This window comes from Hirundo rustica, chromosome 3, assembly GCF_015227805.2.
Source record: "Hirundo rustica isolate bHirRus1 chromosome 3, bHirRus1.pri.v3, whole genome shotgun sequence".
Lineage (NCBI taxonomy): Eukaryota > Metazoa > Chordata > Aves > Passeriformes > Hirundinidae > Hirundo > Hirundo rustica.
Window position 1 is genome coordinate 15,696,921 of NC_053452.1, and position 19,090 is coordinate 15,716,010.

General features: G+C 41.1%; 1 protein-coding gene across 6 annotated transcripts in view; it reads left to right on the top strand.

Annotated features, from left to right (window-relative positions):
• The first annotated feature begins 14,535 nt into the window (after window positions 1-14,535).
• The window catches only part of FSHR (follicle stimulating hormone receptor), an 85,813-nt gene continuing 81,258 nt past the window's right edge, over window positions 14,536-19,090 (top strand). For 3 of the 6 annotated variants that reach the window (XM_040059196.2, XM_040059200.2, XM_040059201.2), the window contains exon 1: window positions 14,590-14,773. In XM_040059196.2, coding sequence (XP_039915130.1) covers window positions 14,622-14,773 — 152 coding nt within the window. In that variant the 5' untranslated portion in view covers window positions 14,590-14,621. Of the gene's footprint in view, window positions 14,774-19,090 lie in introns of all 6 variants that reach the window. The other 3 variants (XM_040059198.2, XM_040059199.1, XM_040059197.2) reach the window with 3 other exon arrangements.

Sequence of the window (19,090 nt, forward strand, 5' to 3'; positions counted from 1 at the left end):
ACACCTTTGATGGTGCCTAAGACAACAACCTGCTTCAATACATTATCAAATAATAGACTATAAATTATGTAAGCACTGAAATGCCAAGCAGCAAACAGCATTTTCAGGTCTAAATAGAAGCACCAAAATCACTAGAAACTGCTAAGGAGTCTAAACATTAACTCTTTGTCACCACCCTTCCTTTTCTTTCTGCCTCTCTGTCCAAATGTGATCTCTTTTGATCACATTCCCTTGCTTATGCAATTCTGTGACACTGTTTCAATTCATGTTCAGACCAACTGCATAAGCTGACAGAATTCTAAGGCAGCTCAGGAGCGGCGCCACGTAAGAATAAAAATGTTGAATATGCAAAGCTGGGGAGTAAAATGCCTGAAAATGGAGCTGACAACATGGAGCCCTGATCCTTTGTGTTCTGCTTAGCTTCACCCTTTCCATAAGCAGAAGATGGAGAGGTGAAAAATCCAGAGGCTGTGCATGTATCATTGTGGTACCTTGCAAGATAGATCCTGCAGCCTCTGGGAGATGGGAATTGCGGCTAGTCAGGGTTTTCAGCATCCATGGTTGTGAGAAATCAGAAAAAATTTGAAGGTCTAAAAGACTGATTTTATTAGAAATTCAGTTATGGTTTGGGGTTTGATAGGTTTTTGGTGTTTGGTTTGGTGGTCTGGTTTTTGTTTGGGTTTTTTTTGTTGTTGTTGTTTTGTTGGTGGTGGTTTTTTTTAGAGAAAGATCAAAATAAATAGGAGTGACAGAAAAGTATTGAGCACCTTAGTTTCAGGGAACACAAGAACCTTGTTACTAAGAGCTTGATGTATCTAAGTCAAAGGAGTCTTCTGGAAGTTGAAGCATCCTTGGGAGGGGAAGTATTGTATCTGCAAATTTGTTTCCACAGAGTTTCCCAGAGGCTGTGGACAGTATTCTACTAATGCAGTTTGCTAGACACACAAGGGCAAGGAGTGCCACATGTGCAAAACACCATCATCATTTATTGACAAAATGTCTCATAGACTCAAAGGACTAAGTAAAAATTAGGCTAAACCAAGCCAAATCCAAAACCTAAGGTGAATATTAATGTGCAAAAAGTCCACAGTCTAGCATGGTGCTTGGTCCCTACTCAAGCACAGCAAATGTCATGATCATTGGGTACATAGCAGGACTGGGGCAAGTGCTGAGGTCTGCAGGGAAATGAAGTCATTCACAAACTCTTTCTATACAGGCTGCTATCAATGCATTATTTTGGCAATCCACTAAAATTCATGTAATCATTATCAAAGGATAAAGAACATTACGTTAAAATACATCACAAGTTCCAAATCAAGGCATTTGCCACTGAACATTTTACTTGCTAAGGCTTTTTCTTTCAGAGAACTCTGCAATTCCTAAAAACAACCCTTTCTTTTTCATGATCACATATAGCTTTTTGGACCAAAAAAGAAAAAAAGCATCTTTCTTTGTGTTTTATCTTGATATTTCACTGAACAGTGAAATATTTTTAAAGCCTCCAAAGCAAAGAAAATTTACAAAATGATTTATCTACCACTTTGAAAAAAGAAACCATCAAAAGTTCATGCAGTGTCCTGTGTTTCTGTGAGAGAATGCAGGGTTGGGAGCACATATAATTAGGTGTTTCACAGCTGAATTTTGGTCTGATTTCCGTACTTGTGAAAATTTGCTAGTAATGATGCTTAAGGCAGGGCTGCAGTTGTTCTGCCTCTTAGTTCAGGTACTCTTGCTTCCTTCCTCTGCAAGCAAACTTGAAGTCAACAATCAGAGAAACATCTTTTCTCCTTTGTTTATCCATGGCACAAACAACCAGAGGTCTGTTGGCTATAGGTGCCCAGAATTAGATTAGTTTAGCAGAAAAGCAAAAAAGGAATACTTTGCTGCATCTCTTCAGAACAGTGCAAGCCATCCCTTGCCAGAGGGAGTCCTTAACCCAGGAAAATTCTCCAAGTTTAAGCCTGAGTTGTTATTTTGGTATGTATAAAACAACTGGAATTCATAAGATTAGACATCTACTTGGCAAGAAATGCTTCCAACTCTTTAGTAAAGTACCACTGTCCTTACGTGAATCTTGCGGCAGTAGAGATATATGACTCAAGAGCTCACTGCTAGAAAGTGTCTCCCATTTCCAGAATTGTCAGTTCCAGTATATTTCACTGTTACAGCTTCTATACAAAACAGTGAGAATGTTGAAGAGAAAACTTGGGAGATTAACATATATTAAGTATTTCTATTATCATAGTAGAAGGTTTTAACTACTTCAGCTACTGCAGAAAGCTAATTCTCTTTAAACCAGGACTGGCTGTTGTGGTGTCTTAGTGCTTGTGACAACATTCAAACCAAGGATTTGCTATTATGTCTCCAGAAGTGCTCATAAATGGATACCTAAAGCAGGCAACTTCTGTAATACCTTCTCCTAATATTCTCACAAGCCTCCAACTTCATACCTCTTTGGTGATTTCCTAAGTACCTTGGTAGCTTGTTCATTATAACTCTAAATCATCTCTTTTTCAGGTAATCACAGTTTTTTCCTTGAATCAGTGTCCACTCTTGCACCCACAATAACAAGGAATTAACAACAGTTCTGCTTTCCGCTGTTCAAAACCACTCTCCTGGTTTCATTTGATAACTTATAGCTCTTAGAATGAAAGAGATAGTAAAAAAGTTGATTCCCAACCCTTTACTTACATATCAACCATTATTTTGCAGACTTGTACCAAATCCTTTCAGCTCTTTTTTTCAGCCTCTTAATTTTGACCCTAGATTTTTTTTACTTTTTTTAACCTGGTCAGAACTCTTCCTTTTCTCCCTTAGCTATTTGACTTTGGTGAAGAATTTTGTCAAAAACCTTTTGGAAAATACAAATAGATCTCACTTTTCTGCAAGAACCTGCAAGGCAGGATTTCCCTTAGCAGTTTTTCACAGGTCTGGCAGTTTTCCATACTCTGTAGATGCATCCTTTATTAGAGTTTCTGCTAATTTTCCCAGCATTGTCATGGTTACAGGACTGTGATTCTCAGATCTCCCTGGAACTTTTTCTTAAGGATTGATATTGCACCCATTCTTTAGATTGGAGGATATTCCAAATGGGTGAGTCTGCTTGCAAATTGCTATTAATAATTCAACTACTTGAGCTGAGTTCTCTTACACCCCCTGGGTGACTGCCTTTGGTTTTTGCCCTTACTGGCGCCTGATTCCTCTCAGCACAGAGCGGTCACTGCCAGCATCTTCCTTAGGGGCATCCTTGCCTGCTACCCTGGATGTGGTTCAGTGCAGGTCATGTGCCCCTCTTCCTGTTCTAATGGCATTTCTGGAGCTAATCCTCCTCTAACAATACTCTCGCCATCCTCTTCCCCGGGAAGATGCACTTAAAAAATATATGGAAGAAAAGTTGAATACTGGACCCTCCTCTGCTTCCAGCCTGCTCCTATGCTGTGCCTCAGTCAGTTTGCCTTTGTAGGTGGCATCTGGCTTCAGCATTAGGTTTTGAGCTGAGAAATCAAGTACAGTTGGGACTGTGGGATCTGTTGTTTCAAAGCTTTTTGAAGAATGGGGGGTGGATTCAGAGTTTAGTATCTGAGAAATATTTGATTTTTTTCCTGTAATGAATCTGGAGCTTAATCTCATCACGGGATCAGAAAACTAAATGGGATCAAAGAGTATTACTCTTCTGCTTTGCCTGCTGTCCAGAAATGTGCCACATGACACTGACAGTTCAGTTGAAGACCAAGAAGAAAGAGATGAAATAGGAGCTATTTACAGATGCTTAACTTTGGTGCTGTCACCTTCATACATGGCAGAAATGTCACCTTCTCCTACACATCGGAGAATGCTCCTTACAACAGCTGGGGTCTGTCAGTGAACGAAAGCCAGAGTTTGTGGTAGGATGTGAAAGTGTGAATATGGGCCATGATCAGCCTTGGGAACTTTTTTCCTGCTGCTGGCAAGCTTTCTGCCCAGAAGCTGGATGACTTTCCAGTGTTCTGTCACTGAGGTACTTTAGATTTGAACAAATATCCTATCCGAAAGGCACATTTGGTCTGGGTTTCTATTTCCCCAAAAGCTTTGTAGACCTTTCTGGTGGCTTGACTTCTGTACCTTGATTTGTGTACCTTGACTGTTAGTCATTCTTTTTTTTTAATGCATAAATGTGCATAATGTTAATGCCAGGATGGCAAGGTTGCATAACAATATGCAGAGGCTAAATATTTTAATTTCTTCTTCTTTTTTATTTTTTTTTTTTTTTTCTCTAAAGAGAGCCCTTGTAAGTCATTTATACCTCATTCAAAATTCAGTCCTCTTCCCACAGTTCAGTGTCACTGCTAGCATTTGGTAAAATCACTTCTATAATGAATTTGAATTGAGATGTATGAGGGTGACCAGTGGCTTAATGGCACAACTGTAACTACTCCTTGAATCAGCTCCTGGGTAATAAGCGAGGTAAGAATAGCTCCTCATCTTGTGTGCTGCACTACCTGAGGTTCCTGCAGGCAATCATTATTACCCTGCTACTTCATACTCTGTTTTGGCCAGATAATGTCTTGCAATTAGGCCTTAAGAGCAAGCAACGGAAAGCTCTCCATAAAAGCTGATTATATTTGGGCCCAGCAGCACATCCCTAGCACCATTCTCCAAGATTTATGACCTTTTTGATGTCTCTCTGCTGCTGCTCTGTTACAGAGGCAAGCTGTTTATCCAGGCTACTGCAGTCCAAACCTTCAGCAGTGGTGCTCTGGCATAGATGCACTGAAGTCAAGGGCAGTATGGCCTGGCTCCTTCTCACTTACATCCCTTCTTATTCTGTACTGTGAGCTGTATCCTGTTGGCACTTTTTAATTTCTTTCATTGTCACACTCATTTTCAGCAGGTGTAAATACCATGTTGACATTTACTCAATGGATCCACCGTTGGAATCAGGCTTGCCTCATGGTTTTTACATGATGATGCTGAAATGTTTTTTTGGGGCTGTGGGAGATAGCACAATCATAGAACACCTTAAAAGTTTGGTGAATGTCAGTTTGGAAATGAATCTTCCCTGATATTTAAATTTACACATTACAGCATGGAAGGGATGGACAGTTAAAGTGACCCCAACAGTAGCCCACATCCCAAAGGCATACAAACTCCTCTGCCCCTGCATCTGGCTCCCAAGGACAGGCAGCACTGCAAGCCCAGGCTTAACAGATAATTCAGCTGGGAACCTGAATAAGGGAATTTCCAGCCTGCCTGCATTCCAGAGAGGCCAGGATGCCTTCTTTCCCCTTCCCATGGCTGCTTTGGTTTGGGAGGGTGTACAACAATCACATCACTTTAGCCACAGGCCAGGCCGGTCAGGAGTTATATCAGGAGAAACATTGGTTAGCCCTGAGCACGAGCTAATGAGCCCTAATGAGATTTCTGTTCAGCTTGGAGCACATGCAGAACAGGCTTGTAAAATATAACCATATCACTTTCTAAGAGTCAGTACAAAAACCTCACCTGAGAGCTTTTGGGTCTCCAAGCACTCTGAACTTCATCTGGGCAAGCAAAAATTAGTCAAGGTCTGGTCTTCATTAGTTCATTTCACAGTGTTTAACAGATTGTGTTCAACCTTTGTGGTCTGTCTTAAAACCACCGAAGGAAGGTGGCCGTGAAAGGTAAAACAGTCTTGCAGTTTGGTTTGGGTTGTTATGCCTAAACTGCGGTCAGCTTAGTCCCAAAGTGTTTGGTTTTTTCATCTCATACAACAGGATGTGTTAATTGTTGATAAATTATATCATGCTAAAGCAAGAAAAGTGAAATATGCTGTGGATTATGTGTTTCTTCTTCTGCTTTTAGCTTACAGAATTCAACAGATTTAAATGTCTTTTCAATATCTAAAATTTTTCTTCTCTAACCCATATAGTGAAGTATATCCCAGCATTGTCACAAGGGTGGTAGCAGCCACAGGAGCCCTTCTGAGTGAAAGACATACAATCTGTCAGAGTGGGCAGGCTAACACAAATCTGTTAGCACTTGCTTTTCCTACACAGGTCAGTCCTTCGGAACACTGGCCAGAATTTAAATTTGGGTAGCTATACATCTGTTAGGACTTCAACTGTAGCTTGTAAAGCTTGTTTGAATCCTTCGAAGAGCAAGTAAATCCTACGGAAATGTCAGGTGGGTTGGGGTTTCAGAGACAAGGGAAATTTGAGATCTCAGCTGGGATGTGAGGAGGAACCACAGTGCATCTTTGTCCTTCCCCAGCTTCTCGTGGGGGATGCCAGTGAATCCCTGCAGGTAGCAGGGCTGCTTCTGCACTGCAGGTCACAGCTGGATGTGCAGAGAAGCACAGTTGCAGAAGCCAAAAGCCGCAGGTGGGGCCACGGAGAGGTCAGAAGTCCCGTGTGTGTGTTTGTGGCTCAGGACCCCAAAGCACAGCTTCCTGGCTTGGGCACATCTCTGTGGGGTTATACTTGTGCACAAATCCGCACCTCTCTGGGGTCTCTGGCTGCAGCCCAGGGGATCTACCCACCACCAGGCAGTAGATGTGCCATTAGTTTCCCTGACATTATCTGTAAAATGATGCTAGAGGTCTTTCTTTGCTACAAAAGTGGGGGCAAAAATGGGCATTAGAGCTGTGGAGCACTTTGATAACATGCTAATGAGGACTATAAGGCACCTCAGAGAGATGGACAAGTTTCTTTTTCATCATCTGCAGAATCTCATTAGCCTACCTGCCGTTCCATTCTGTGCCTTAAGAGCAGTGTCAGGACCTTATCCCTCTCCTCTTGCAGAGAGCTGTGCCTGACCTGCTCTCCCTGCGTTGAGAGCAATTGCAAGCAGATCAAGGATCGGAGGCTCCTCTTTGTCACCTTCCACTCAATATCTTGCTTCCTGACAGAAAAAGTGTCAAAGGACAACTATTCCAAGAATGAATATATCACTGGACAGTCTTGCAGCACTAATTTGAGCTTTCTGAGGTAACTTGGAGCTGTACTTTTTCATTTTTTCCAGGGCTACAGCTGTGTAAAGACTTAGACATGCCCAGCTTTCTTTTCATGCTCATTTGCTTGCTTTTAAGTGCCTATGTCACTTTTCATTATTTTATATGCTAAGGGGCAGATCCTGAATTTTTTAGCCATATTTGGCAGAACCTTGTTCCATAAATAATCCTATTAATTCCAGTAGATATCCTTGTGGAAAACAGTACTGTTCAGCAGCAGCTAAGGAGTCCCAGCAGGAAGCTCCTGGAAAATTAGAAGAGGAAAATGGCTGCCAGAGATCGGAACAATATTTAGGTTTTAATGTCTTTCCAAATCAGCCACTGAAATAAGTAAAATAAAGTTTTTTCTTTACGGTAAAAGCTCCAGCAAAGGTAGGAAAAACCTTGGATGACCTTCAAGGATGCTTTAAAACAAATGTGCAATATTCATTCTCACTGTTTAGTGCTAAAATAAGACTCTGTGACTCTTCGGCTCCTAATTGTCACCTCAGGCAACTTATTTAGCCTACCTGTCAAGAAGGTAGAAGTATACAAAACACTGTAACTCCTGCAAAGTAATTGAGCTACTTTTTAAACCTCCTTCTATCAATATTAATAAACTACTCGCACAATGTGTTTTTTTCTTTTTCTCCTTGTTCTTCAATCTGCTATAGGGATTAGTTAGTCATCTGCATCATCTTTAGAGGCCTTAACAAATGTTAATTTTTCACTCTTGCCTCTTCTTTTTTCTTTTTTATTAAGTGTCAGAATGAAATTAATTTCCCAGAAGGATATTTAGTGTCTTTCATGTATCAATCACAGCTGAGTTCTTCCTTTTCTCATGCAGAGATGGTTTCTTGTAGGCTGCATGAGGTCAAAAAAGTAGAGGATAGGTAGATTATAAAGATATTTCCATTACAGACCTCTTTAATGTATTTTATTGCTGGAAATGCTCACCCAACCTGATGGAACTTAAGGAAATTTGGTTTCCAAATGGCCAAACAACAGATTGTTAGTACTGTCTATGGGCCAATTTTAAGTATGAGAGGAATTTAAACATTTTCCATTACAGATATCTCTGTACTTCAATCTTTGAAACGTCTCATGTACGCTGTGCCAGGCAGCTCTCTTTCTTTAATATGAGATGGTAATTATGGCATGTTGTGGAGGCATCATTAAAGTTTCTTTAATTCATTTTATGTCATAATAAATTGTACTTGAAAGAATTAATAGCCTCTTGAATTCTAATGATTAAGAACTTCAGGTTTGTTGCTAAACTGTCCTGAATGGCAGGTTTGTGTACTTTGAAATGGTGGACAGAAAGAATGTCCACCCTATTTTATTCATGCTGACAAACATTCCTCCTTTCTTTAGGGATTAAAGACTAATAGCTGATCAGTATATTTTAACCATGCTCAAAAGCAAGTGGCAGTGTAGGATTGAGGAAAAGCATGAATAGTCAGTCTCTATTTTAAATATCCTAGGGAGGTTTTTTCCCTCCCTGAGCTGTAAGTAGGATCACAGAAGGATTCAGGCAAAAGAGCAACCTGGGGAGGTCCCACGTGTTGCTCTATGTGAGGTCAAACTCGGTTGCTCAGGGACTTACTCAGTCTGGTCTTTCAAGCTTCTATGGACGGAGAGAGTACGACCTCTCCAGCAGCCTGTGCCACTGCTTCACTGTCCTCAAGGTGAAAAATTATATCCTTGTAGCCTGAATGCCACTTATTTCAACCCAAGTCTGTTACTTTTTGCTCTCCCAACCTCCACCCTGAGCCTGGGTCCATCCTGTAGTAATTCTGGGGACTGCTTTTAGGTGCCCACAGGCCATTTCTTCCCTGGGCTGAACAAACCCTGCTCTCGCACCTTCAGCTCACAGAGCAAGTGCTCCTGCCCTGACCATCTTGGTTCTTCCCTGCCCTCCCTCAGCTGAATGATGTCTGCCTTCTCTGCCTGGGCATCCCAGAATGGATGCAGTGCTGTCCATGTGGTCCAAAAATCCTGAATAAAGGGGAATAATCACATCTGTCAATTTACCAGCAGATCTGCTCCTTGAACAGGCAGGGCTCAGCCTCCATCGCTGCAGGGAGTTTGTCCTCCACAGGTTTGGGGCTTTGTGCTTGTCCCTGTTGGTTTCCATGGGTTTCCCCTGGTGCTGATGTGAGCAGTGCATGGTTATTGATGTCCCTGGGCAGGGCTCCTTGACTCCACGGTCAGGCAAGGTTTCTCTTGCCTCACATCTCTGACCTTCAGGGACTTTTTGCTGGCTGGGAAAGGCGTCAGAGGAGAATATATGATGCAAAGTGTGATTCTAGGCAGGCTTTGGTATCTCTGGTGCATTATTTTGGTCTAGTCAAACCCACTCATGGACAGTGCAAAGAAAAAGTACTTCTATAACTGTGCTTCTACAGACATGTGATAGAAACCTAGCAGATGGGCTGCGTCTTTTATTATCGACTGGGGATGAACAGACCTGAACCCGAGGAGCAGCACTAGATGGAGTGACAAAGATTATTCTCTAACTTCACTCTCATCTCTTGCATATGTCACCTGTGGTCTGAAAATACATGAGGTGCTTATATCCTCAGGTTGCCTCAGAAAAATCACATAGATAAAGGGCTGAGTGGGACCTTGTTAGCCATCAAAGCCATAAAAGTATTGGGACAGAGTGAAATAAAGTCAAAACTCCCCTGTTTCCCCCATCCACAGCACAAGCACAAGCTCACTGCTGAGAAGCGTCAGCAGAAACATTAGAAGTGTCTGAGACTCTTCCATGCTGGGCAATGCCCTTCCTGAGCTAAACAGATAGGTAGGACTGTTTACACAAGACACAAATTCATCTTCAAGGAGGAGGGAAGTAAGAGCCACAGTGCAGTTGCTTTTTGCTGCATTGGACACAGCTCCATGTGATGTGCAGCTCTGGTTTCTGCAGGGATGTAGTTTAATAAGGGAACAACTCATCACAGCCAAGTTGTGAAGTCAAGAGTCAGACAGTCGCGGGGAATCGTCATGAGCATCATTCCATGAAATTCCTAATCCTTTCCCTTACAAGTGTGTGTTCTATTCCCGAGTCACTGCACTCCCTCTGGTGGCTGATTTACTGTCTCAGTTTCACTCCGTTTTGGAGTCGAGGCTTCACGCGAGCAGATGGCTAAAGGAACTGAGAGAGCAATAATACTCCTTTTATTAGGCTGCCTTATTGTTTTATGTTCTCGACACCGAGGGCACAGATGAAGTCTGTCCATTCAAATGTATTTTAAAATAATCTCCATTCACAGAAAAAGGTGAAGCTAAAAATATTCTATTCGGAATGGCTATTTCTGGAAAGCGCCTAAAACATTCTATTTTTATCAGGTCAATGATCTGTTTGCCTCAATGATCTGCTGTTTTAAGACCCATGTTGGTCATTCGCAAAAGGTAAATCAGTGATATGTCAAAGCCTTTTTTAGTAATTTCCTCTAATTTCCTTTCAGGATCTGCTCCAGTTCACATTGCCAGCTTTTCTGGAGAGAGAACAGGTTTTTCTTCACATAGCGTGGCAGTCAGGACAATAAAGGCTATTGCTGCTTGTAAAGCCACAGGGAGAAACTGTGTGCTAGAAATCATCAAAAGAGAAAGAAATATCCATTCTGCAAGGATAAACCTCTTTTGGATGTGTTTTTTATGTCATCTGCTCATGCAGGTGATTGATTTGCCTACACATTTTTAGAGAATGCTTATTGTTAAGCAGAGCCACTGACAAAGAGGCATTCAGTAATTAAACACTGTTCTGAGGCTGGGAAACATCAATAGAAATAGTATTTACTTAATTAGCTGTCATGCTGTGTTTCAGAGGGGGGAAATAGAAGCAGATGCTGCTGTGACCTTGCTTGCCTGTAGGTTGATGCACTCCAGCACCTGGTGACCTTCCCACCTTAAGGAAAAGAGCTGTTTCCACACATTCAACAGCTGGATTTAGGTGCTGACCTGGACACATCTACACTGTGGTGAAAGGCTCAGAGCTGTCTTTGAAGCAAGTTTATTCAGGGCAAGAGAGAGAGAGTTGGGATGGCTCATTTTATTTCCCAGGTGACAGCATGGTCCAGGACAGACACTGCTGCTTGGTCAGAGGATAGAGTCTGCAGATCCCCTTGGTTCCTCTGGCTCAGTGCTTGAAAAATTCAACCAGAGCTAATTTTAGAGGCCAGTCCTATCAAGCAGACTCCCTTACTACCATCTTAAAAAGGATCCCCTGTTGACTGTATAACCTTGAATTAACTGTTTGTCCCAGACACCATCTAATTTCGTTATCTGTAACATCATCATTGAATATCTGTCATAATTCACTTAATTGCATCTCTGTTGCTACAGTGCTTCAGTTTGGGGAAATTTCTGTTTTCTCACTCAGGAAAACAGTTTACACTCTCAAGACCAATTTGCCAGCTGGAGCATAGTTCTTCTGCAAGTGGATGCAAAGATAAGGCTCTCATAAATATCTGAAAGCACCATCATCTCTGCATTTACACATTCACCAGCATGAATCTCAATGACAGTGCATCCTTGCTCCTGGCACATGATGCTCTGATGGTGGTCCCCTGCAACAGGTCCTGTTTCAGCCATGGTCGTAGATCCAAGCTGGCACTCAGGAACGACTTGGGGGTGCAAATTCCACAGAAAGATACCAGGAAGATTTTTTTTCCCCGCTTTTACAAGATTTTTCTTCCCAAGAGGAGAAAACTGTGCCCCTGAACTGGGTGTGAGAGGATCACCAGCTGATTAATTCGTGCAGGGGACTGTGCTGATGTGGCTGCACAGTCATGTGCACAAATAAGACAGTTTCCCAGTTCAAAACAATAATATACACTAGAATCTATTCTTTAAGATCTTGGACACTCTGTTTAAAACAGATCCTTCTGGATCTTCATGAATCCTCAGGGAGTTTTAGTGTGGTTCTGATTTAGTGCTTGTTCCAATATGAATGAAATGTCAGTTCTGTTTAGCTTATTAGCCTGATTTTACTGAATGTACAGATACTTGCATATTTCCATCACAGTCTTATCTCCCCAGTATTACAAGAGAAGCTTGCAGTCTGGGTAAGGGGTTTATATGATTTAATAATTGTCATCTCATTCTTAACTGATGTAAGTGAAAGTGGAGCAATGTGTACAGTACTGATAAAATGGCCTCACCAGACAAAAATGGAAAAGAAACAACCTCCCTCCAATTTTTCTTCATTATGTTCATGATTTGCTACTGAGCCTGACCTGATGTTTTAAAATATCTGTTTTACTAGTTGCATTAAAATAAAACATACTTATTACAGTTTTGGTTTCCCTAATAACTGGGAAAATGCCTTGTAATCCTTGTGATATTTTTTGATCTCCTGACTTTTTGCATATAGAAGAATTATCGCTATCATCTGAAATAATTTTTGTGGTTTGATATATGATACCCAAAGTTAATCAAATTGCGATGTCTTCATATCACTGAAAATTGTTTTGACATTCAGAGAATGTTACCACTTTTTCAACTATGCCATAAATGTTACTATCCGTTTCATCAGTATAACATGACCATTTATACTGATATATTTCAGTATGAAGAGATACAGCTTAAATTCCTCTATATCCAAATTATCTTGCGCCCTTTCAAACTTCACATTTTGCATTTTGGAGATTTTTTTCACCCTGCTTTTAGTCTACAACTGCACGAATTAAAGACTTTGTATTGAAAAGACAAAACCCCAAAAGCCTCAAATGATTTGTCTTCCTGGCATTTGTTTAAATCCTGAAGTGTGTCATTATTCCAACTTTCAGTAGGCTACAGCAAAAATTTAACTAAACAGGAATTTGTTTGATCATAGGATGGAATTCTGCAGTTTTTGTCCCATTGAGGATGAAGGTGACTGAAGGTTTTGCTCATTTCAGAAGACCTTGTAGGCTGAAGATCTTTCAAAGGAAAGGGAAGAGAGCGATAAGGAAAAAGTCACTAAGGTTTTAGGAATTCTTTTTTCTGGCAGTCGCCTTCGTTCTCGTGAAACTTAGAAAAATGGACTCCCTTTTACACATACAACTAGAAGAATACTCTCACAACTCATTATAAGTCTACCATTGTTAGAAAAATATTGTCATGATTTTTCCTTACTTTTTTTCTATGTGAATATAAATTCTTATCCTGGGTAGGCTTAAATGACTGAGGGAAGAATAACAAATATTTGGTATAATTGGGATAACTTTTAAGTTTAAGAATTATTGTAATTATTTTTAAAAATCTTAGTTATTTCCCTTAAGAATCATCTATATTATGAGGCTTGTTTTAAATGTGAGAATGATGGAATCTTTTGGTCAACACAATTCAGAGAAAATATGCTGTCTTTTGTCTCATTACATTTGTTAATGCTTTTTGCTTATGAAAGGGAAAAAAAACCCCAACAATTAAAAATCACCATGACAAACAATCTAACAGCAGCTTTTAACAAAATTAAGAAATCCTTCCAAGCAATGGGAAGGATTAAATGTGAGTCAGGTTCAGCAGAATCACCCATTGCTCCCTCACTTATTTAAAATGCACATCATTTATAAGCTCTGTGTGTCTGAAACAACTATTTACAGTTTAAAAGAAAAACAAATGAAGAAAACACTCAAAACAAAATTAAAAAAAAAAAAACCCCAAAAAACACAAAAAAACCCACTTTTATGTCAAAATGCTCATTTCAGGTGTCTTGTAGAGAAGCCCTGGTTCCAGGCTATGGCCTGGTGCAGCTTGACTCAGTGACAGCAAAGAGTTCACAGGGTCCCCTCCTCAAGGATTAGTATTTGTAATGAGATATTTTAGCTCAGTCAAAAGAGTAAAAAAAAAAAAAAAAAAAAAAAAAAAAAAAAAAAAAGACAAGAAACAGCGTCCAAGCCTTTTGATGATATTCTTGAAGGTGTTTTCCTCCTGTTGTGTCACAAATAGTCATTTGGCAATATTTCTGGGATTTCTGTTCCAAATGAAGAAATTAGTTTACCAGTCCACAGGGACAATTTGGATTGTGGAGTTTTCTTCTGTTTTGGTTCCAATAAAGGTGCCAAAGGAAAAAAAGGAGATGAATCAGCAACTGCATAAAAAGCAATCACAGTTGTGAAGAAAAGAGACCTTATTTCGTTCTGGCTTCAGGTGTGTAGAGCTTTTACCCCAATGAGGTAGACTATATAAAATAATAGCACCTTACATTTTCCTAGGAGCAATACAAAAGCAGGGGCCCTTCGACCCATGAATGGGAGCATAAATAGTGCCATAAGTACAGTGCTTCTCCTTCGGGGACAAAAAGGGTCTGGGCTGCAGAAAGTAAAAATGCTTTGTTGTCCCTTGGTCTCACCAAGCAAGACACGAAAAACAGCGTAGCTGAGAAGGAAAAACCTTCTCCCAGCACATTAAAAGAGCCCTGGTTAGTACAGCTGGGCCCCCTGATTTCAACACCACTTGAAATACAAAATACTTGTGTCATGAAAAACCAGCATTGCTCATCTCTGTCCCCGCTCGAACGCCATAAGGAATCTGGGGTCAAGAAGCGAAACTTGCTGAGAAGTCATCCCCTAAGAGCCACATGGTCTGTCCCAGCTTTTGGGGCGGATCTTCCTTCCAGGGAGCTGGCCGGGGAGGTCTCTGCGTTCTTGCCCTTCAGATAAAGGAGACAGGCGCAGATGCGAAGGCAGAGATGTCTCCGGCCCTGTCCTGCTGGCTGCTGTTCCTGGCGGGCTGCCTGGGATGCCAACACCCTGCCTGTCGCTGCCTGGGCAGGGTCTTCATCTGTCAGGAAAGCCAGGTGGTCCAGGTTCCCCGGGACATCCCTGCCAACGTCACCGAGCTGTAAGTAGGGAAAGGGAGCGGCTGGGAGCAGCAGCCTTGTGGCTGCCTCTCCAAACGAGCTGCTGCTTGGCAAGCCAAAGGTCAGGTTTGCAGGGAGTCACTTGGGAGACTCCGAGTCAGCCGTTCGCAGAGCACAGTCCTTCCTCTGATGCTCATTTAATTATACCTTGAAACTCCTCTCCATTTCTCTGGTCGTGTTCATTGTAAGATCTCTGTTAAGAAACGATTTTGCACATTATAATGCAAAGTGCAGGCTAAATTTGAAACAAGCGTCCTTGGTGCCGTGACAGTAATTTGAAGCATAAAGTCTAAGCTTTTTTTACAGCTTCGCTTTAGCGTTGTCGGAGTGTGCAGAGCAAGTTGTCTGCTCCAAACAACTCGATGATGAGTGTTTGTTTGTACTTCAGGAGCTTTCCAAAGGTTTGCGCTTGTTTGCGAAGAAGCAACTTAATGTTTTCCCTTTGAAATCACAAAGGCGTTGCAGAAAGTACTCTGGTAAACATTCAGGGAGGGATCCTCCTCCGCGAGAGGAGCAGCGTGGCTGTGGCTGGAGAGAGTGAACAATGTGAAGATAGAGGAGGGGTTTTGTCTATCTTAAGGCTTCTCATTTTTTTTTCATAAAGCTAACGTGAGCAATAGTGTATGGCAGCTGTTTTCTATGTCAGTAGCACAGGCAAGCAAACAAGCTTGCACAATGGAAAGTATGTAACTGCAAGTGATTGTTTTCATTTTAATAGTTTTAAGGCAAATTATGTCACCTTTTGCCAACACTCCCACAGACATCTGGCATTGTTACAACCTAAAGCAGAACCAAAAGGAGTAGTCCTGGATAAAGCCTTTGATTAATTAGTGGACTGCACGTTTGAAGGTAGGATACTATGAAGCATAATGTGTCACTAGATAGAAAAATATGACCCCATCCCGGTTTTACACACCACGGTATATCCATGGTTATTATGGCACAGTTTTCCTAGGGCAGAAGTTCTGTTTTGTTCAGAAGGAGGAGTTGTTATGCTCATTGACTAAGCAGGCTGTGGTGAAAACTTGAGAGAAATGTCTGTATTAACCACAAAAGGTCAGAAAAAGTTTAAATCATTCTCACAACTAGAGGGAAAACTAATCCATCTGTGATTTAGGTCATCTGAATCCTGAGTGAACTGTGCTCCAGGCATATACAGCTAATTTTGTTTAATTTTGCTTTGATTGTTTCTTTAGATTACACAGTTAAGGTCTGCCTTCTAGGGATTAAGCAAAAGCATTTTTTAATTATTTCTGCAAAGTAGAGTATCGCTGAAAAGCACCTGTTAGAAAAATGGGATTTGTTCTCTCCTTGTTAACTTCTTGAGAGTTTGTTGAGGATGCTAATTTGTGTGCTCTTAGCACGAGTGTTATTCTCTGAAACAGGCAAAATACAACATTAGCATGACTGAAAACAACAAACAAATCCTTTCTTCTGCTAGTGTTGTGCAAATACTGGAGTTAGAATCTCTCAACTTAACTCTCTTCCCACTTTCTCAAAATAAACCAGCTTTTGGTATCTCAGGAAGTAATTCAGGTCCCATTCCATCATTACAGCCCTGGGACTGATTTCAGCGCGCCTTAAAAATTTGAAAACTGCCTAGAGTAGCTTTGAATATACCAAGCCTTAGCATTACCACAGCCAGCTACATTAGCTGAAAAGCTATCAAGTGACAAATAAATCTTAGATTTTTGCTTCAGGATCAAAGGGGAACTCTAGAAAAGTGCTTTCCTCTGCATCTCTCCATTGAGTGCCCAGAGGGGTGATTCGGGTGACTAAAATAGGTTTTACTGCTCCAGATGACCCTGCAGGTACACTCCTGGTAGCAGAAGAACCTTGCTTTATGTTTTCTGAAAAAGTCTCAGTGAGTGAAAAGGGTTTTAAATCAGTGCACCAACTTAAACACAGAAAGACATGATGTCGAAGAACCCTATACAGGACATTAGCAGAGACTTCTTGCTATGTACAGCAAGGTACTTTTTTCACTTAAGAGCTCATTCTGGGAGTCTGGATGCGGTCTACTTTTATCTAATATAGAGGAGAGGGGATTCTTCAGTATACTTACAGCTCTTCACCTTCACTTACGTGATCTGATAGCTTTCCTAAGTTATCTTAGAGGCCTTCCCTAGTGCCTTTAAAATGTTGAATAGCATGCTGGTGAATGCTTTAGAGTGAGAACAGGAGCCTGATCAGCCTCAAGCACTTCTCCCTTTGCTGCATGTTTCTATTTCACTACAGTGTCTGGACACTGGCCTGTGGCAGCCAGCTCTGACACTTGGTAGGAAAACTCATGGAAAAGGTGAAAATAGGGCCCTCACTAACAATTATGTCTTTGCCATGGCTGAATTTTTTAATTGTTATTATTTTTTAGTGTTTGAGGACTGCTCCTGAACACGTGCTGCCTTGAGGAATTTCTTTGGGATTGGCTTCCCAACAGAGAGAGCTTAGGCTCCAAAGGAAACATGACCTCTGCAGTGTGGTGCATGAGACAGGGGTTTGATGCTGGCTGGGTTAGTATCTGCTTTAGCAAGGGTGTTGCAAAGGGAAGGCTGGTAGCCTCTTACATTGAGTGATTTCATGTTGTACTTACCTTGTGGAAACAGAGCAGGGATCAGAATCCATGGGCTTTCATCACTCTAATTTCTGCCAGATCTACTTTTTCACTTACAGGCCAAAATCTCATGAGAGGATAATTACAGCTTGGTTTGTACATTGCTTTTTTGCAGATTTCCATGCACTCTGCAGCTGGCATGTTCTGAGTGTGTGGTTATTAGCTGTTTTGCTTTAAAAGCTTTGCCGGGATAGAAGAATTTCTGGTATTTTTTAATAGATACCAAAATGCCTGAGAGATGGCTATGAGTTACAACTTTGGAGTCAATCCATTAGAAGCCAGAGGCCAGCAGTTCAGATGGGAAGTGTAGGCTCACCTGTGTCAAGTATTAACAGTTAATTGCCTTGGGGGAAGAGGGGAGGGAGTGACTCAGAAGCCACTACAGGCATTTAGCTCCTTGAAGATCTCTTCCAGCCTTAAAATCCAGTGTCAGGTTTTGTAACCCATCATCAGTATTCAGTAGTATTTCATTTATTCATTAGATGTCTTGCTTTGAGATAGTAATGCTGACAAAAATAACATTCTCAGAAGGGATCCTTCTTTAGGTTTAACAAACTGCTTTAAGCAGAAACATTTGAATAGCACCAAGTAACAGGGTAACAGGAAATGGCCTCAGGTTGTGCCAGGGGCAGTTTAGGTTCAATATTAGGAAAACTTTCTTCCCTGAAAGGGTCATCAGACATTGGAATAGGCTGCCCAGGGAAGTGGTGGAATCACCATCCCTGTAAGTGTTGTGGATGTGGCACTTGGGAACATGGTTTAGTGGTGAACAAGGTGGTGCTGGCTTCACAGCTGGACTCAATTATCTAGGAGTTCTATTCCAGCCATAATGACTCCATGATCCTAGGAGGCAGTTTAGCCATTGTCAGAGCAGTTTAGAGGTATGTTATATAGAGTGTTTTCTCCCAAGCATCTGCAAACTATAAACAGCAGGGGTTTTTGCTTGCTTGCTGCATAGGTGTTTTTGTACAATTGCTCAAGGATATTTACTTTAGACTATCAAGTCAAGGCTGAGTAGATGTCTGAGCACTAAAACATCAGCTGCCTAGAAATAGCAAGTCCTGTGTAATGTACTGAGTGAGTCAGATGTGCTTCCCAGTGACAGAAGCTGCAAATGATGTGAATTGTAGCTGCAACACTGTTACTGACAGTTGCAATTAGGACTTTTTTTTTCCTTTCACTTCTTTCACAGTTAGAGTTGAAATTACACTGAAACCTGCAAACAGCTACACTTCTTACTTGGGTGTTTATACTAATGGATATACTGTACTGACTATATTATACTCAACTGACCTTAACCTAAGAAAGGCAAGGTGTGAGAAGATAAAGTAAACTAGTGAAATGAAGACCCATGACGCTTTGAACTCTCTGTGTTGTGGTGGTTAATCACACAGTTAATCAATAAACCTACATTTTTGGGGGGAATGAGATGAGAATGTTTTCACAGCAGAGCATCTTGAGAATATATTACATGCTGACTAAAGACTTTTTAATTATTTTAGTTTTTAATTCACACCAGCTTTGCATCTGTTAGGGTTACATTCTTCTCTTCCTGAATTTATGATCAGTTCCTACTTTGAAACAGAAAGCAAAAGCTGCGGTAAGATTGCTGCCTGTATATCATTGCAGTGGTCCAGTGCTTAGGCTGGATTCCATAGTTGACATTTTAACTGGAAGGATAAAAAGA